Source organism: Echeneis naucrates, chromosome 7 (genome assembly GCF_900963305.1).
Source record: "Echeneis naucrates chromosome 7, fEcheNa1.1, whole genome shotgun sequence".
Taxonomy (NCBI): domain Eukaryota; kingdom Metazoa; phylum Chordata; class Actinopteri; order Carangiformes; family Echeneidae; genus Echeneis; species Echeneis naucrates.
The window spans coordinates 18,019,595-18,034,009 of NC_042517.1; the positions used below are offsets into that span (position 1 = coordinate 18,019,595).

Consider the following 14,415-nt stretch of genomic DNA (forward strand, 5'->3'; position numbering starts at 1 on the left):
AGAACAACACAAGATTCAGGTGATAACCTGAGCATTTATTGTTGATGTTGTATTTTTTTTTGGCGGGTACCTGTGTTTCTGAATGGATGCTGGAAAACCCATCCGTTGACTTTTGCATAGGTTTTGCCTGTCAGTGGTCAACCGTCCACTTTGTGGATGGAAAAATCAGTACATCACAAAAACCATGCAGAAATAGTGAAAGGCACAATCACCATAGATATCAGATACACCAAATTTTCTATGTGTATATATTCCATCCTTATGAGGGGGAGGGGTGTACTAATTGAGATGTAACAAGGGCAAAGCCCCAAGTGTTTTGTAAGCTGCCATCATTTCAGGGCACAACGTAAAACATATGAAACTCCCCAGACATTCAATGCCATTCATTTTGAACATCCTATCCATTGGTGATGTGTTCTAATACCTATATGGGAAAATACAAGCATCTTCTAACATATTTTTCTGATACATTTAATTTCTTTTTTTTTTTAAATATATAAACTATTTGTCTCCTGCCTCATCCTTTTCCTGCCACCATCTCCCATGTTATATCAGCTCCACACACTGAGCAACAGTACCCTCTCCACATTATTGGATGACTTCCATTTTAAAACCACACCTTTGAAAAATCACACACACAACATACTGAGAACACATTTCGTTTCTACATGACACGTGGTGAGAAAAGGAAGAAATAAAAACTGGAAAACAGGAACAGGTTTGCAGTGATGGAGTTATCTGTGGTGATATTTAAATTTGCACACATACATTCACCTATGTTATTTCATTATTATTATGTTTTACACTGTATCAATCTTTTTTTTTCACCAGCCAAACAAAATTTATCCTCAGAGACACAATCACAACTGGAAGGTATCAAAAAGATCCCAAAGCGTGTGCTTGACTCATCACCTCAGATACATTTCCCTCACTGTTGTGAGGAATCAACAGGACACATAATAGTCATCTTTGAAAACAAATAAGGATTAAATTTGAATTATACTATAAATTAACGGAGACATTTATAAGCATATAGGTGCAAACAAAATCTGTGGTAGGTTGTTTGATTAAAGGGGAAACAATTGATCTTTTGTATCTATATGATCTAAATGAGAAAACCTGTTTCAATTTCAATTAATGAATTCCCAGGCTCTGTCTGTCCTCTGAACCACAGAATAATGTAATTGTTATGGATTCTCAACAGCATCCACAGATAAATGCTGAGCTAAATGGACCCTCTGGAGGGCAGTGTTTGCCCATGGCACATGAACTCTAAGTCTAGTGCTGCTTCATCTCATCAAAGTGAGACTGAAGTTTGGGCAGAAACACCACTTTTGGCCACGGAAATGCCATCTTGGTTTGTTAATGAGCACAGAGGTGAGGCAGAGAGAGGATCCCCATCAGTCCTATCAGACACAACGTTATTGACTAAAATCCTGAGAGGCTTTGACATCTAATGAAGCGTTATAAATTCTTTTGTAATATTTACAAGAGCCACATAAAAAAAGGGTTTCGAGCATTTAACGTGCCGTGTCAGTACATCTTCTCACACACAGTTTAACCCCCCCCCCAAAAAAAAAATAAAATAAAATCACAAAAGAAAAACAAAAATAAAACAAGCACACAGCACACCGCTAAAACTTTGACTCCTAAAATGTATGACAGTGCAAACTTACATCCATGTCTCAAATAATTTACAAATATTAGTATACACTTCAGCACCAAGTTTTTACTATTGTTGTTGAACACATATCAGTAAGCTAGATCTTCAAGTGGCCACTGTTAGAGGTGGATGTGGTAACAATAAAGAAACAGACAGTTTTGGAGTACCAGTTAGAATGTAATGTAATGTAGTACACGTTAATAGACAAAATGTAGAGGGATGATGGTTGCTGTTGGGATTTAAAGAGAAGTATGCTTCCCATTTTTTACCCTAACAATTGTGTCTTATGAACTCAAAGTCACTGACTTTTTAAATGAAACAGACTGATGTGTAAAAAGATTGTATGTACTTTCAGAGCTCACATGTGTAACATAAAATCACAGCACACACTGTGGGTGAAGGCAACTGATGTGTGCTGGGCACATAACTTTAGTTTACAGACCGCACATTTAATAATCACCATGCTGTGCATGATCTATAGGGAGTGACCTTTTGTTTGTTGGTTTATAAGCCAAATGTGTGCTTTCTCTGTATCTGACAGGAACTGGTTTTCTTTGCTGTCCTTGCTGGAACCAAACAAAATTATTAAATGATAGTAAAATTTGTTACGCAAAACAAAAAGAAAATGGTATAACAAAACAAAATAAAGAGTTACCATCAATACCGCTCTTCACCTACTATAACTTGGCATACCCTGTAACCCAAAGACAAGCACTGCGTCCTTTCGGTGCATTCATAATCCCTGCCATTAACGATTGAATGAGCAGGCATAACACCTTTTTTTCATCTGTACCTTATTCACCATCAAAAGAAGCACAAAAAACAAACAATATTCTAAATGTGCTTCCAAAAGGTTGATGTTGAACTTTTTTCAGTTACAGGCTGCTCTGAGGGTTACATAACACTTTCAAGTGACCGTTTCATTTCAACCACATTTATTTTAATACTACCTATTTCTAATTCATAACCTCATTTCTTTTACTCTTTAGTCTGTTTTGCTCATACTCTTACCATCATCTACTTTCTCTCAACCTTCACAAAGTAAGAAGAGAGAAATCTCACAACGTCTTGTTTCCCATCATGAAACATGTTGCCCCATGTTTCCTTGCCATTGCATATTACGAATGTTACCAAACCAAACTGGTGAGAAACAAATGTTAAGTGATCTTCCACTCACTCTCACACCCCACGGTATAGCCCTGCCCCATTTCTTAAACAAATAAAAAGTCCTATTTTCGTAGAATCCCCATTCATTTAAAGTACTAAAGACATCATGAGTTACTTTCAATCAAAAGGTTTAACAGCTTTTATCTGGCATTGGTACAGTGGAAAAAATCTGTTCCTCCATTACAGAGTAAAGCACACTTGGTTAGTTCAACTATCTTCAAATTTAACAAAATATTCCGCTGATGTAATGGCTGAATAAAAAAACATGCCTTTATCAAGAGATGAAGAAAGGAGAATATTTACTAAGATAGGAAAGAAAATGAACAGCAAATTTTTAGTTGTTTTTTTTTTTTTTTTTTTTTTTTAGATATTATTGACACTAAGTATAACCTGTATAAATATTGTAAATATTTTTTTTGTTGTTGTTTCGATACTGCAAAGGACAATAAGCATCATAATGATCTACAAAGATCTGCTCAGAGGGCTTGGTTCATAACTGCACAACGGGGCATAAAACTACCAGGTGGAATCAGCTTGTGTATTTACCAAACATAAGAGCTACTGGTCTACTGGAATCTAGATTAATAGAAGTGCAGAAATTAAAGTAAATACGCTGTGGGAGAATATATTTAGTCATGTGTGTCTAATGCCCTCAAAGTAAACAATGCCCCCGGGTTCTTGAGTGCTTAGTGGCAGAAGTTACGCTTGCTGGGCTGGTGAAGGAAGTTGTTTCTGGCATGGGCTGTGTGGCGAGGGGCCTGCTCTCTGGTGCGGTTTTGGCGCTGTATGTGGTTGCGGCCCAAGTGGCGCCTCTCGATGCGAGCTTTGCTACGCTGGACCCTGGCTACTTGGGTGACCTTGGCCAGAGCACCAGCCTGGGCAGCTGCTCCACGGCTCACCCTGGTGGGCACAGTGCTGCAGGTGGCGAGGGCAACGGCTGGTTCAGCCACTCTGCTGCAGAGACAGAAAAAAGGTGTGATTGGTGTGATAGCCACACTGATCCTGACAAAGGAGGTGAAGGTGAAACAAATCTTGTATTAAAGGTGTCATTCCTCACCTCACGCTGCTTGCCAGGCTGACGATGCTTTCCTCTCCCACCACAGACAGGTTGCTGTTGGAGACCATGGACAGGTTGTTCGGCGAGACATACACGGACATGCTGGGGTGCTCGATGAGCAGGTCTTCCATTGGGCTGGCCTCTGCTGTGGCTCCCTCTGCAGTGAAACAGGGGGGAGGGGTGACAAACCAACTCTCATCCATGCAGCCTCTCTCTGAGCCTGCCCTACTGCTACCCCCACTGCCTCCACACTCACTCCCAGAGCCAGGGGACATCGACGGGGTGGAGGAGGGCGTGGACAGCCTGGCCCGCCTTGGCAGGGTTACGGGTGTGGTGGCACCCAAGTCTGATGGACTAGTTCTGGGGCAGGACAGGGGCTCTGATGATGCTACTGCAACTCGTGCTTGACCTTTATGTGTCCTGCGGCGCTTATGAGTTGGCAAGAGAATGGGGGCCGGGCATTCAGTCCTTGTATGTGTGTCTTGATGATGTGATAGGTTACTGTCAGGGAATGATTGTGTAATTGGTGGGGCTCCTGTCTCATCCTCTGCCTGCATCATGCAGTCAGACTCCTCTGAGCACATGGCAGCGATGAATCAAAGATGGGAAGGCCAATAACAAGAAAGGTGGAGGATGGGGGGATTTGCAAAATGATGCAAATGTGGTAGATTTTCAAAACGCCATGCAGGTTCAGGGAGCAATTTCAAGGGGATCACATACGCACGCGCACACATACCAGTGTGGAGAATGTAAGGAAGTTTAAAAAAATTGGAGGGGAGGAAGAAGAGGGGGTGAGGAAAACACAAAACATAAAAGAGTCACATCATTAGTTGTGTTGACCCTCTAAGGTTTCGATTATGTCAATGACATAATGCTTGTCTTGATTCTGCTGAGAGGTATTTTGATGTTGCTTTTGGTGTTTGGTTGGTTTCTGAACAGTCAAAGTTAACTGTCATAATCAGTAACTGACTTTGTCATGATTGAGATCATAAACAGACAGGAAGGAGATGCATAATCACAGAATCATGTGTTTCCATGGTCTGGCCTTCACACCTTTGGTATGGCAGGCATATTGGTGAGCACCACTGTTGTTGCACCATGTCCTCAATGACTCTTCACCCCACTGCACCCCAATACTTCTATACTTTAAATGTTAGTTAATATTGTACACATGCAAAAAAAAAAAAAACAAAAGAAAAAAAAAACCAAAAAAAAAAAGAAAAAAGAAAAAAAGAAGAAAAAAAAAAACAACAACAAAGCAATAACAACAACCCAATATTAGACTATGTGACTATTTCCCAATTTGATGTAGCACCCCCTAAAATCCAAACTCTCTCTGTTGAAACTCACCCGGCAGATTGACGAGCATCCATCCCTCTTCATCGGCCTCTGTCACACAGGGTTTGGGCCCCTTCAGCTCAGCTGCCACTTCCTCCACCTCCCCAAATAACAGGTTGCTCAGGCGTTGAAACATGACTGTAGGTACTGTCAAGTGTTGAACTCTAGGGTGCTGTTTGTTGTCCCCAAAGAAAAAGCTGTAGCTGCCTTTTTGAATTTCTTATTTGTGTTTATATATCGCTTGCTGCTGTTGTGTATGTTTAATTCTTTGTCTGATCTCTTTAGTGTCCTTTTTTCCACTTGAAGCCCTTTACTGGATCTCAGTTTTGACAAACAGGAGTGGAGAGGCTTCTGTAGTGCAAATGTAAGGTTTCACTTGGTTTGGAGCAAAGGCCTGGAGAGAGAGAGACACATGTAGTCATAAGATAATATGCATCGCTGTCAACATAAGGGGGAAAACATCATCTAAAAAAAAAAAAAAAGACTCTTTCTGCGTTCATTTCCTGTTGCCTAGTCAGGGTGAATTAGATAAGCACTGTGTGTGTCAGCTTGTTCAAGGTTATTTTAAGACACATTACAAGTTGGAACTTTATTTGGACTCTTAGCCTCAAAGCCTTTTGATGCGTTGAAATGACTAAGAATGCGCCACTGAAAACAGAAACTGGTCAACAACTCAGACAGTTTTAAAAGAGCTGATTCCTTAATTTTCTAGCATTCCCATTGTCCGATTACAACACTGCAATGACAATACATTGTCTCTATATAAACATATGTCATGATTTGAATTGTGCTTAATGGAAAAAGGAATTTGTCAGTAAGAAAGGAGCTGGTAGACAAGAGCTGCTCTCGCTTCCCCCATGGCATTTTGATAGCCAATCAGTAATGTCTCAGGATAGATGACCAGACTATAGAAGAAGGGGGATGATGTGGAAGGAGGTAAGACAAAGATCCTAACCCCCAAAGTCAAACAAAGTGACTGTGCAACAATGTTAAAATGCAAAGAAAGGCAACAACATGAGGACAGAAGGCACTGAGGGGAAAGAAAAGGGCCTGACCTACATGTGATTATGATGATGTAATGTTGAACAGATGTTTCAACAGTCATAGTTTATAGGACAAACCACCACATGTTCAAAGATTGAATTTTATTTGCTCAAACTATGTCGGAGCAGAAGAGAGAATGATAAAAATCACATAGTGTAACTCTCTGCCAATACCTGCTGTCACACTTAAACTCATGGTTAAATTTGTAGCTTTGTGTGCTTTATCTGGGTATTATTTCGCTTATATTCAAGTTCCAAATTTGGAGAGGTTTAAACTCCAGCTTGTAACCTGATAATTCCACTATGTGTTTGACCCACAGCCTGATATGCCCCCAGAAAACCTTTGTGTAAATACAGTGCAACTATCCCACCAGTTATGAACTAAGAGCTTTGTGGGTAAGAAGGTTTTACATTTGGATGTACATGGATGTTTGTTAGGAAGCTGACACTTTCTGTCCTTGTTTGGAGAATCATCATGGTAACCAGAAATGTAAAGGGAAGAGACGACCTTACAGCAGCCTTACAGTATATCCTCTTGAAGATTTCTATTTTCTTTCTCATCAAACAACAACAAATGTCACTGATAGTCTGTTGTTTGGGTGTATGTTTTAAATAGATGTTTTAGATACACCAAGAGATATATACTCTGGGTCATATCAGTTTGTTTGACTTTGTTTTTCAGGTCATGTTTTCAAAATTATATCCTGTCAGTTAAATAAAAGGACATGCTATATTTTTGGGATGTTGCAGTTTGGTAATTTGGTTGCTAAACCTAAATTAGATTTATCTGACTGGTACTAAAACAGCCAGTGAAGCTGCCAACTGAGCTCATATAACAGCCATTCAAAGATCATTAATAAAGGGCATAGATGGTATAAAGGCTTTATCTAACCTACACCACACTTCGAGGGTGATGCATTTCTTCTGAAGTAAAATCTATTAACTGGGAAAGAGCATAAGAACAAATGTGCTGCATTTAATTGAAAACTTTAGACAATATTGGTGTGATGATATCAACAATCCTAGTATCTTCTTAATACTAGACCTTTCTTGTGAACCGATTGTTTGTATTTCTTAATATACAGTTGTGGTCCTGTGCGTATTAATAGATATATCATATTGCAAAAAATGGTTGTCATGATGCCATTTCACATCTGGTCAAGATAAGCTGAAAATTAGCTCTCTAAGATGATTCTAACACACAAAATCCCCATTACTTAATGTATATTGGTTTAACCTAGCCAATGAACCTGAGAGGTCTGCACGTTTGTTTGTTTGTTTGTTTTTTTTCAAAAACTTTCTCCAAAAACAAGATTTTCAACGCATGAATCGTGATCTTAGGATTCATCATCAATCTTATTGAATGAATCCTATTTTTGACACTGTCCCTTTAAAAAGGGTAGGCGGGGCGAGAGTGAGGAGGTGGGCACTCACGAAATAAAAACAAGACGCATGCGGCGTCACGCCTACGTCACCGACGCTGATGAGAGGCTCCAGCTTATTTGGCCACCGGAGGAAAAGAAAAGAGTATTAAACATAAAAAAAAGAAGATCTTGTCACAGTGTATGTGCTGACTTATACTGGCTTTTAGCCTAATTAAAATTTTGAAAAAACATGCCGAAATCAATCGACCGACTTCGAGAAAGGCTGCTTTTTTTCGACGGTTATCGTCTCAGATTGAATCCTGGTATTATGGAAAAAAAAAATGCTGCTCGCAGCGGCAGTGTTTATTCCTCCAACACGCAAATATACTGTGATTTATGTAGCAGAATGACACATCGTCCTCATCCGAAGGCTGTCGACAGCCGAGAGATGACAAGGCTGTGTCGGTTATCCAGGTTAAACATGAATTATCCGTATAAGCTCTTCAGCTGAAGGGTCAAAGCAATGACAGTTGTGGCTCAGCGACTCTGCACAAAAAAAAAAACATCTTCTGGATAGATTCAATACACCGAAATGGTTATGTTTCTATGTGACTGTGTGACCTGTGTATTCGCCTCCCAGAAAAACAACAACAAAAATACATCAACATCCGCCATCGACTTGACTCCACATCAGCATTTGGTGCAATCTACACAACAGTGGCTGCTGGCGTCCTGTAGGGACACACAACAGTGCAGGATGGTGTTATTTTTCGAATTAGGACGTCGAATCGACCTGATTAATCAGTTTGTTTTTACAATCTATCCATGACCTAATAATAGCCGACCGCATATTAAAACGCACAGCAGCCAAAGATAACCCATGTAGTGAGTCTGTGACAGACAAAGCGATGCAACTCCGTCAGTGTACAGATATGATTTCATGATAGTTGATGTCTGATGGATATTTTCTTTAGGAATGGATGAATAGCCTGTGAGGAATGCAGCATCTTCGCTGAGACATGTAGTCTGATACCTCCATAGGCTCACCCAGTCTGACACAAAATACACCAGAGACATTCAAGACAAATAAATAGATAGATAAACAAAGAGTGGCTTACCTGCCTTTGCAAAATTATTCAAGTTGTAAACGAGATCTCACACAGAGTAGAAACGACAACAATTCTTAAAGCATAGCTTTAGATAGCCTTGAAGTGAGGTAGTTAAAACACCATTATAGAAAAATAAAAGGCTTTCTTCTTAGAAGAAGGGCTTCGTGTAAAAGTTTACACTGAAGTTTTTCTAGATCATAACATCTGCAGCTTTTTCCCCTCCTCTCCTCTGAGTTTTCCGCTGCAGATTTGTCTTCTGTTTATTGCTCCTCCAGCTGATCCTCGGATCAGAATGTAGAGCGTACAAAACAGCTGATTGTGAGATCACAATACTACAGGCTCCGCCCGTTTCCCCGCCCACACCAAACAAACCGACCAATAGCATTTTTACACAAGCCAGAAGCTGGGCATCTAGGTAACAAGGTGGGGGCAGGGCGAAAGGAGCTGTCAACCCGCACCCGGATGGAAACTGATTCTGCAGACCGATCCCGGATCAGTTTGGCCCCCCAGCATCCTCTCTGTGTGAGATCCCGGCTGGGGGATGGTAAACAGATCCTGAGTCTGTGCTCATAAAGAGCCAAATAAGACTTTTTATTTTTATTTTTACAGCAAGGGAAGATGTAAGGCTGTTGGGAGCATTTATACTTTTATACCATCAACTTGGTGCTTGATAAAAGACATTCAGTTGAATTCAGCAGGAACCTTTGTGGCTGTTTTTTCACCCCACCAGACAGACTTTAAACCACAGACAGAGCACTTTTTTTTCTGTGCTGGACAGGAGTTCTCTCTGTTGATGTTTAGCAATTTGTTGATTGTTTTTTTTTTTTGTTTGTTTGTTTTTATTAGTTCACTTTTTCTGAATATTATCACATTTTTTGCATATTTCCCCCTGCAGACAGCTATATGATTGGCAATTTCCAGGAACAAATACTGATGCCAACATCAAATATTCAAATCGAGTAATGCCTGTCAAACGACCTTCCTTGTTCAGTTATGCTGGTGATGTGACTTAAAGTTTCATTTGTAAATAGACCTTTTTCTCCTCCCCCTGAACGTCCTGCTTTCCACTCAGCCTTGTTGGTGAGTTCTTCCGTGTGCCAATCAACCCACACCAGCCAATCAGATTTGCTTGTCCCGAATGCAGCAGTTGCATAACCAATGAGGTGTGCTTTTGAAAACCCCTGGTGGTCATTTTTGTATCCTGCAGTCCACAAAGCTTTAAAAGCAGACCCATCGCCTTTTATTATTGCAGTTTATGCTATGTGTGTGAATAATCATCCTGTTTTGTGTTTCTATGAAACCTGAAGAATAGTGGCTTGCCTGTGTTTGTAATGTTTACAACATAAGACTGTATAAAATAGCTATGACAGGTGAGATCATTTACATTGACACGGTCCCACAAACAAACAATTACATGCAAAGCACTATTTAACAAAATGCAAGCAAAACAAATGGCACACAACGAGTTAACAAGTGATCTGATAATACTGTAAATGAAATCAGTCCTAATAAAAAATGGAACTGTGGAAATGCCGCATACATGTACGATGTTCTTGTCCATATATAATATCCCTTTTTTGCAAAAAAAAAAAAAAAAAACTGAACTCCAAAGCAGAAACACATTGTATTATTTAAAGCTCAGTTGACTCGACTGGTTTCAAGACCTTTGATCTGTACTAGTCTGCACAAAACTCAACACGCCACCTAGACAGGAAGCACTCATTGCCCCGTGGCTTAGGCTTACACAGTGGGAGGGCACACTGTACACACTGAAACTCAATCATCATGAGAATATCACTCACCTTGAAGGTTTACATCTGGAATTCTGCCATAATTTGACACTAATCAGGTTTATTGAAATTAATTAGTATGTATAGTGTTTACCTGTGACAGATCCTAGCAAAATGATAGGACCAAATGATATTTGAGATCATAGAGTATCTCCTAAATGACCAAATTAAATGTTCAGAAACTCATAGAATAACCTTTTCACTTTTATGTTTTCGCCTGACATGCTAATTGTTTTGATTGCATGCTGATCAAGAAGACACTGCAGCAGTGTAAATATAGTTTGTCCTCAAGTGTGTGTTACACTACCTGAAACTTTTATTGAGCACAGCTGTTTGGGATTAACAAAAGCATACTAGCATATGACTGTGAGTCTGGAATGTTTTCTCAGGACAATGCATTGCAATCAGTTTATGTCATGGAATTTTTCATTATGCATTCTGTGAGACTGGATCTATTTGACAAGAAAGAAACCACTCCTTATTGCATATTTCTTTTTAATCTATCGGTCTTTAATCTCGGTCTATCTTCCCGATAGACTTTGCTGTGTCATTACCATACTGACAAGAGACGAGACGATAGCAAGAGTGCAGCACAGTATGAGCTTTCTAAAGGCAGGGTGATAAGGTTTCAACCTATACAGTTACCAGGTGCTAGGCAGCTCACACAAATACACACACGCAAACACACACATTCACTCCGCAATGACGATGGCATCCAAACCCTGGTAACACGTGAACACAAACATTTAGCAAGAACAGTTTGTGCATCTGTGCTTGTATTAATGCTTGTACTCTCAAAGTAATCCGAAGTCACAGGCCTGGCAAAACTTGTTGTGACGTGTCTTGGTAGCACGTTTCCCCATGTCAGCAACTGATGGCTGACAATAAATATAATTCAATTTATTGTCCTTGAATGGATTTTGGTCATGTTTATTTATTTATTTATGACCAAGTCATTTGGCCTTGCTCAGTGACACAGGCTGAGAGGTGTAGTATTTAACTGCCTGCATCTTATGCTTGTTTTCCTTTTTCTCTCTGTGCCTGATCTTCCATTCTAATCTGCCTGACTTCACAGGATTCCCACAGTTTCCCAAGCTGGTTGGATAAATAGGTGAAAGTTCACCACAGTTTCTCCCTCTCCCTCTCTCTGCGTGTGCCTGTGTTCATGAATGCGACATGAAACTCTTGTTTAGCAGCATGCCTGACCTTGCCCTGGCAGACACAGCTAAACTCAGGCATGTGGGTAAATACATGGGGCTGTCAACCAATCAAACCTTGCTATTTTGCTTTTGGTTAAAGTCCAAGGAATGGTGATGGACAGCTTCAGAAGTCCATCAAATTGTGAGTGTTTGTGTGTGAGAAGTATTTGATGGCTCATCTCTTCCTGGAATGGAAACACAGCAGATCCTAATAGTGTGTGTGCAGGAACAACACTGATACTCAGTGTTTACAAAACCACCTTCTATATTTTTCTTTTTAGTTTTCTGCTCAAGTCACTTTCTGTGTTTGATCATCACTGACCCAAAACTGCCTGAAGGTATGTATTTAAATGGAAGGAAAAGAAAGAACAAAACCAAAACAGGGGACACCAGTGCTTATCATCTCTCTTCTGTTATTTAACATCATGTCAGCAAACAAATATGATATTTATCAAAATCTCAGATAAATGCCATCAACTTAAAAATAATTTCAAATCCCTTTTTCCCAGTCATCTTTCTTACCTCTTTGACCACCTTTTTATGTCGTTTGACCCCACCTACCTGTGCAGCTTTCACTTTTACTGCGCGCCTCAGCTCTGGCCTTTCTGTCCTCAAATGACGAGCTGCTGGCAGATGATAAGACAGCAGCCCCAGAAGATACTGAGCCAGACTCAGTCCCCATGTTACCACCACCAAACAGTGCCAGCAGTAGTGTAAATGACCTGCATATTACACAGAGGGATCCCTGCATATTAGGAAAGGTCTGCTGAACATTTAAAGGAGTGATTTTATATTTTGGGGCATATATTTATTTATTTTTTTCTTTTGTTGTTTTGCTAAGCACAATAAGATCAATTTCACTTAAATCTGTGTATTAACTATGATGTTAAAACAAACAAAGGAAATGTAGGCTGGTAAAAAATAAACAATTATTATTATTATTATTATTGTTGTTGTTGTTCTCCCATGAAATGTATGAGAAGGAATGTGTGTCTGTATTTTTATAAACATCACCTAAAATAGGTGTTATTTGAAATACGGTGAAAAACACAAAATCTCTCATGGGAGAATATGGAATAAAGAACATGCATGAAAACATGCATGAAGACTGATGAGTACATGTGTTTGTGTGTGTTTGGATGTGCCAGAAAAAAAATTTATCTGAGGTATTAGTACTGTGTATGTTCTATACAATTGAAGGCATTTGTTCTTTGCTTGGGTTGATATTAATTTACACTTTGTACTCCATTACATTCAAGGGGTTATCTTAGATTTTCACTATGGTAAAGTTAAATGAGATTTAAGTTTTGATAGTTTTCCTTTGCAGGTGTATCTTTAAAGGTCTTAATTTTTTTGTATATTTACCTGAGTAAATATCTGCTCGTACTGTAATATATATTATGTATTACCCTGATGTTTATACAGTGTTGAGAAACATTTTGAAAACAAACTTTATGTTTAATCCTTGAAAGAAATAACTGTCTGATTGAGTCATATATAATTTGTCTTTCCCGTTTGGCACTGTACAGTATAATGTCTGGAGGTCTGTGGGTGAAGGATTTCATTTTGGTTCTCATATTTCAAACAGTGTTTGGTCTGTCCATGCTGTCCTCCACAGCACTCTACAGACCCCAAATAACCCTTCACCTCGCACGCAATGCTTGTCTGCTGTTCCTTACTCTGCAAAGGCTCAACATAATGTCTCTGTCACTAATCCAAATTCGCAGGGCAAAAACACAGCTGATATCAGCAGCGCCCCTCCCTCCTCTTGACAGACACGTCATGCTTTTAATGCAGCAGGAGGAAGGAGGTTAGGGAGGTGTGCTGTCCCCTCAACCTTCCTCTCCTTCCCTTTTTCCTTTCCTCCTGTCTTAAAGGCCTCATGCCATGTGCTCATCCAATGGGTCTGTCCCTACAAGGCTAAAAGCAAACAGGGTCTGGAAGTGGTGTCCTTGGCAAGTGTGTGCTGATAAATACAGCATGAGTGAGGACAGGCTGTGCTCCCCTGTGTGTGTGTGTGTGTGTGTGTAGGGGCAACACTGGAGGATATTATGAAACGTAACCAGGGAGATCTTTTAAATTCCCTGCTGAATCAGGGTAAGGATGATATTGAAGATGATGAAGAAAGCCCCGGCGTTTAGTTTATGAACTGAGTTTCAAAATGACAGTGTGATAGGTGTCTGTTTGGGACTAAATCAATCCTCCAGCAACTGAAACTAAAACATGAGCTGCAGACTGAAAATAGATCAAAATCAAAGGAAACGGTGCAGCACTTTCTTTTCCATGTCCTGTGACGTCAGTATAACGTGTCTGTTTACAAACCAGGTCTGAAAACAGCCCAGGGTCTCTGGGCCTGGACCACTTTACCCTTTGGAACTCATTTGACCTCCTCCAAAATGTCAATCCTGAACACACACACACACACACACACAAATGTGTGGACGGGGGCGGGGGTTAAAAGTTGAAACCAGATTGACGCTGAGACTTGAAATTATGTAATTGTGTCTCAGTCGGAACAGAAATATCCAGCTCTTCTCCTATTACAGTCACCGTCTGACATAACCTCCGTGTTGATCAGAATTATATAGACATCAACTCCACGTCTGTTCGTGCGGGGATGTAGCTCAGTGGTAGAGCGCATGCTTTGCATGTATGAGGCCCCGGGTTCAATCCCCGGCATCTCCA

The 14,415-nt window shown here is 40.1% G+C and overlaps 1 protein-coding gene and 1 non-coding gene across 4 annotated transcripts; one reads left to right on the top strand and one right to left on the bottom strand.

The window, feature by feature from the left end:
* Positions 1-1,827: 1,827 nt before the first annotated feature.
* tp53inp2b (tumor protein p53 inducible nuclear protein 2b) lies at positions 1,828-9,028 on the bottom strand. Of its 3 annotated transcripts, XM_029506985.1 has the most exons (5): positions 8,751-9,028; positions 5,238-5,619; positions 4,144-4,461; positions 3,888-4,044; positions 1,828-3,784 (listed from the first exon to the last, which is right to left on the bottom strand). In XM_029506985.1, exons 2-5 carry the CDS (start codon positions 5,359-5,361, stop codon positions 3,517-3,519), a joined length of 867 nt encoding a protein of 288 aa, XP_029362845.1. In that variant the 5' UTR covers positions 5,362-5,619; positions 8,751-9,028; the 3' UTR covers positions 1,828-3,516. The 3 variants fall into 3 exon arrangements, with proteins under 3 accessions (XP_029362845.1, XP_029362846.1, XP_029362844.1); XM_029506986.1 differs by lacking the exon at positions 4,144-4,461; XM_029506984.1 differs by having other exon boundaries at positions 3,888-4,461.
* A 5,315-nt stretch (positions 9,029-14,343) lies between these two features.
* On the top strand, positions 14,344-14,415 carry trnaa-ugc (transfer RNA alanine (anticodon UGC)). The gene has a single exon. It is a non-coding gene; the product is annotated as a tRNA-Ala (tRNA).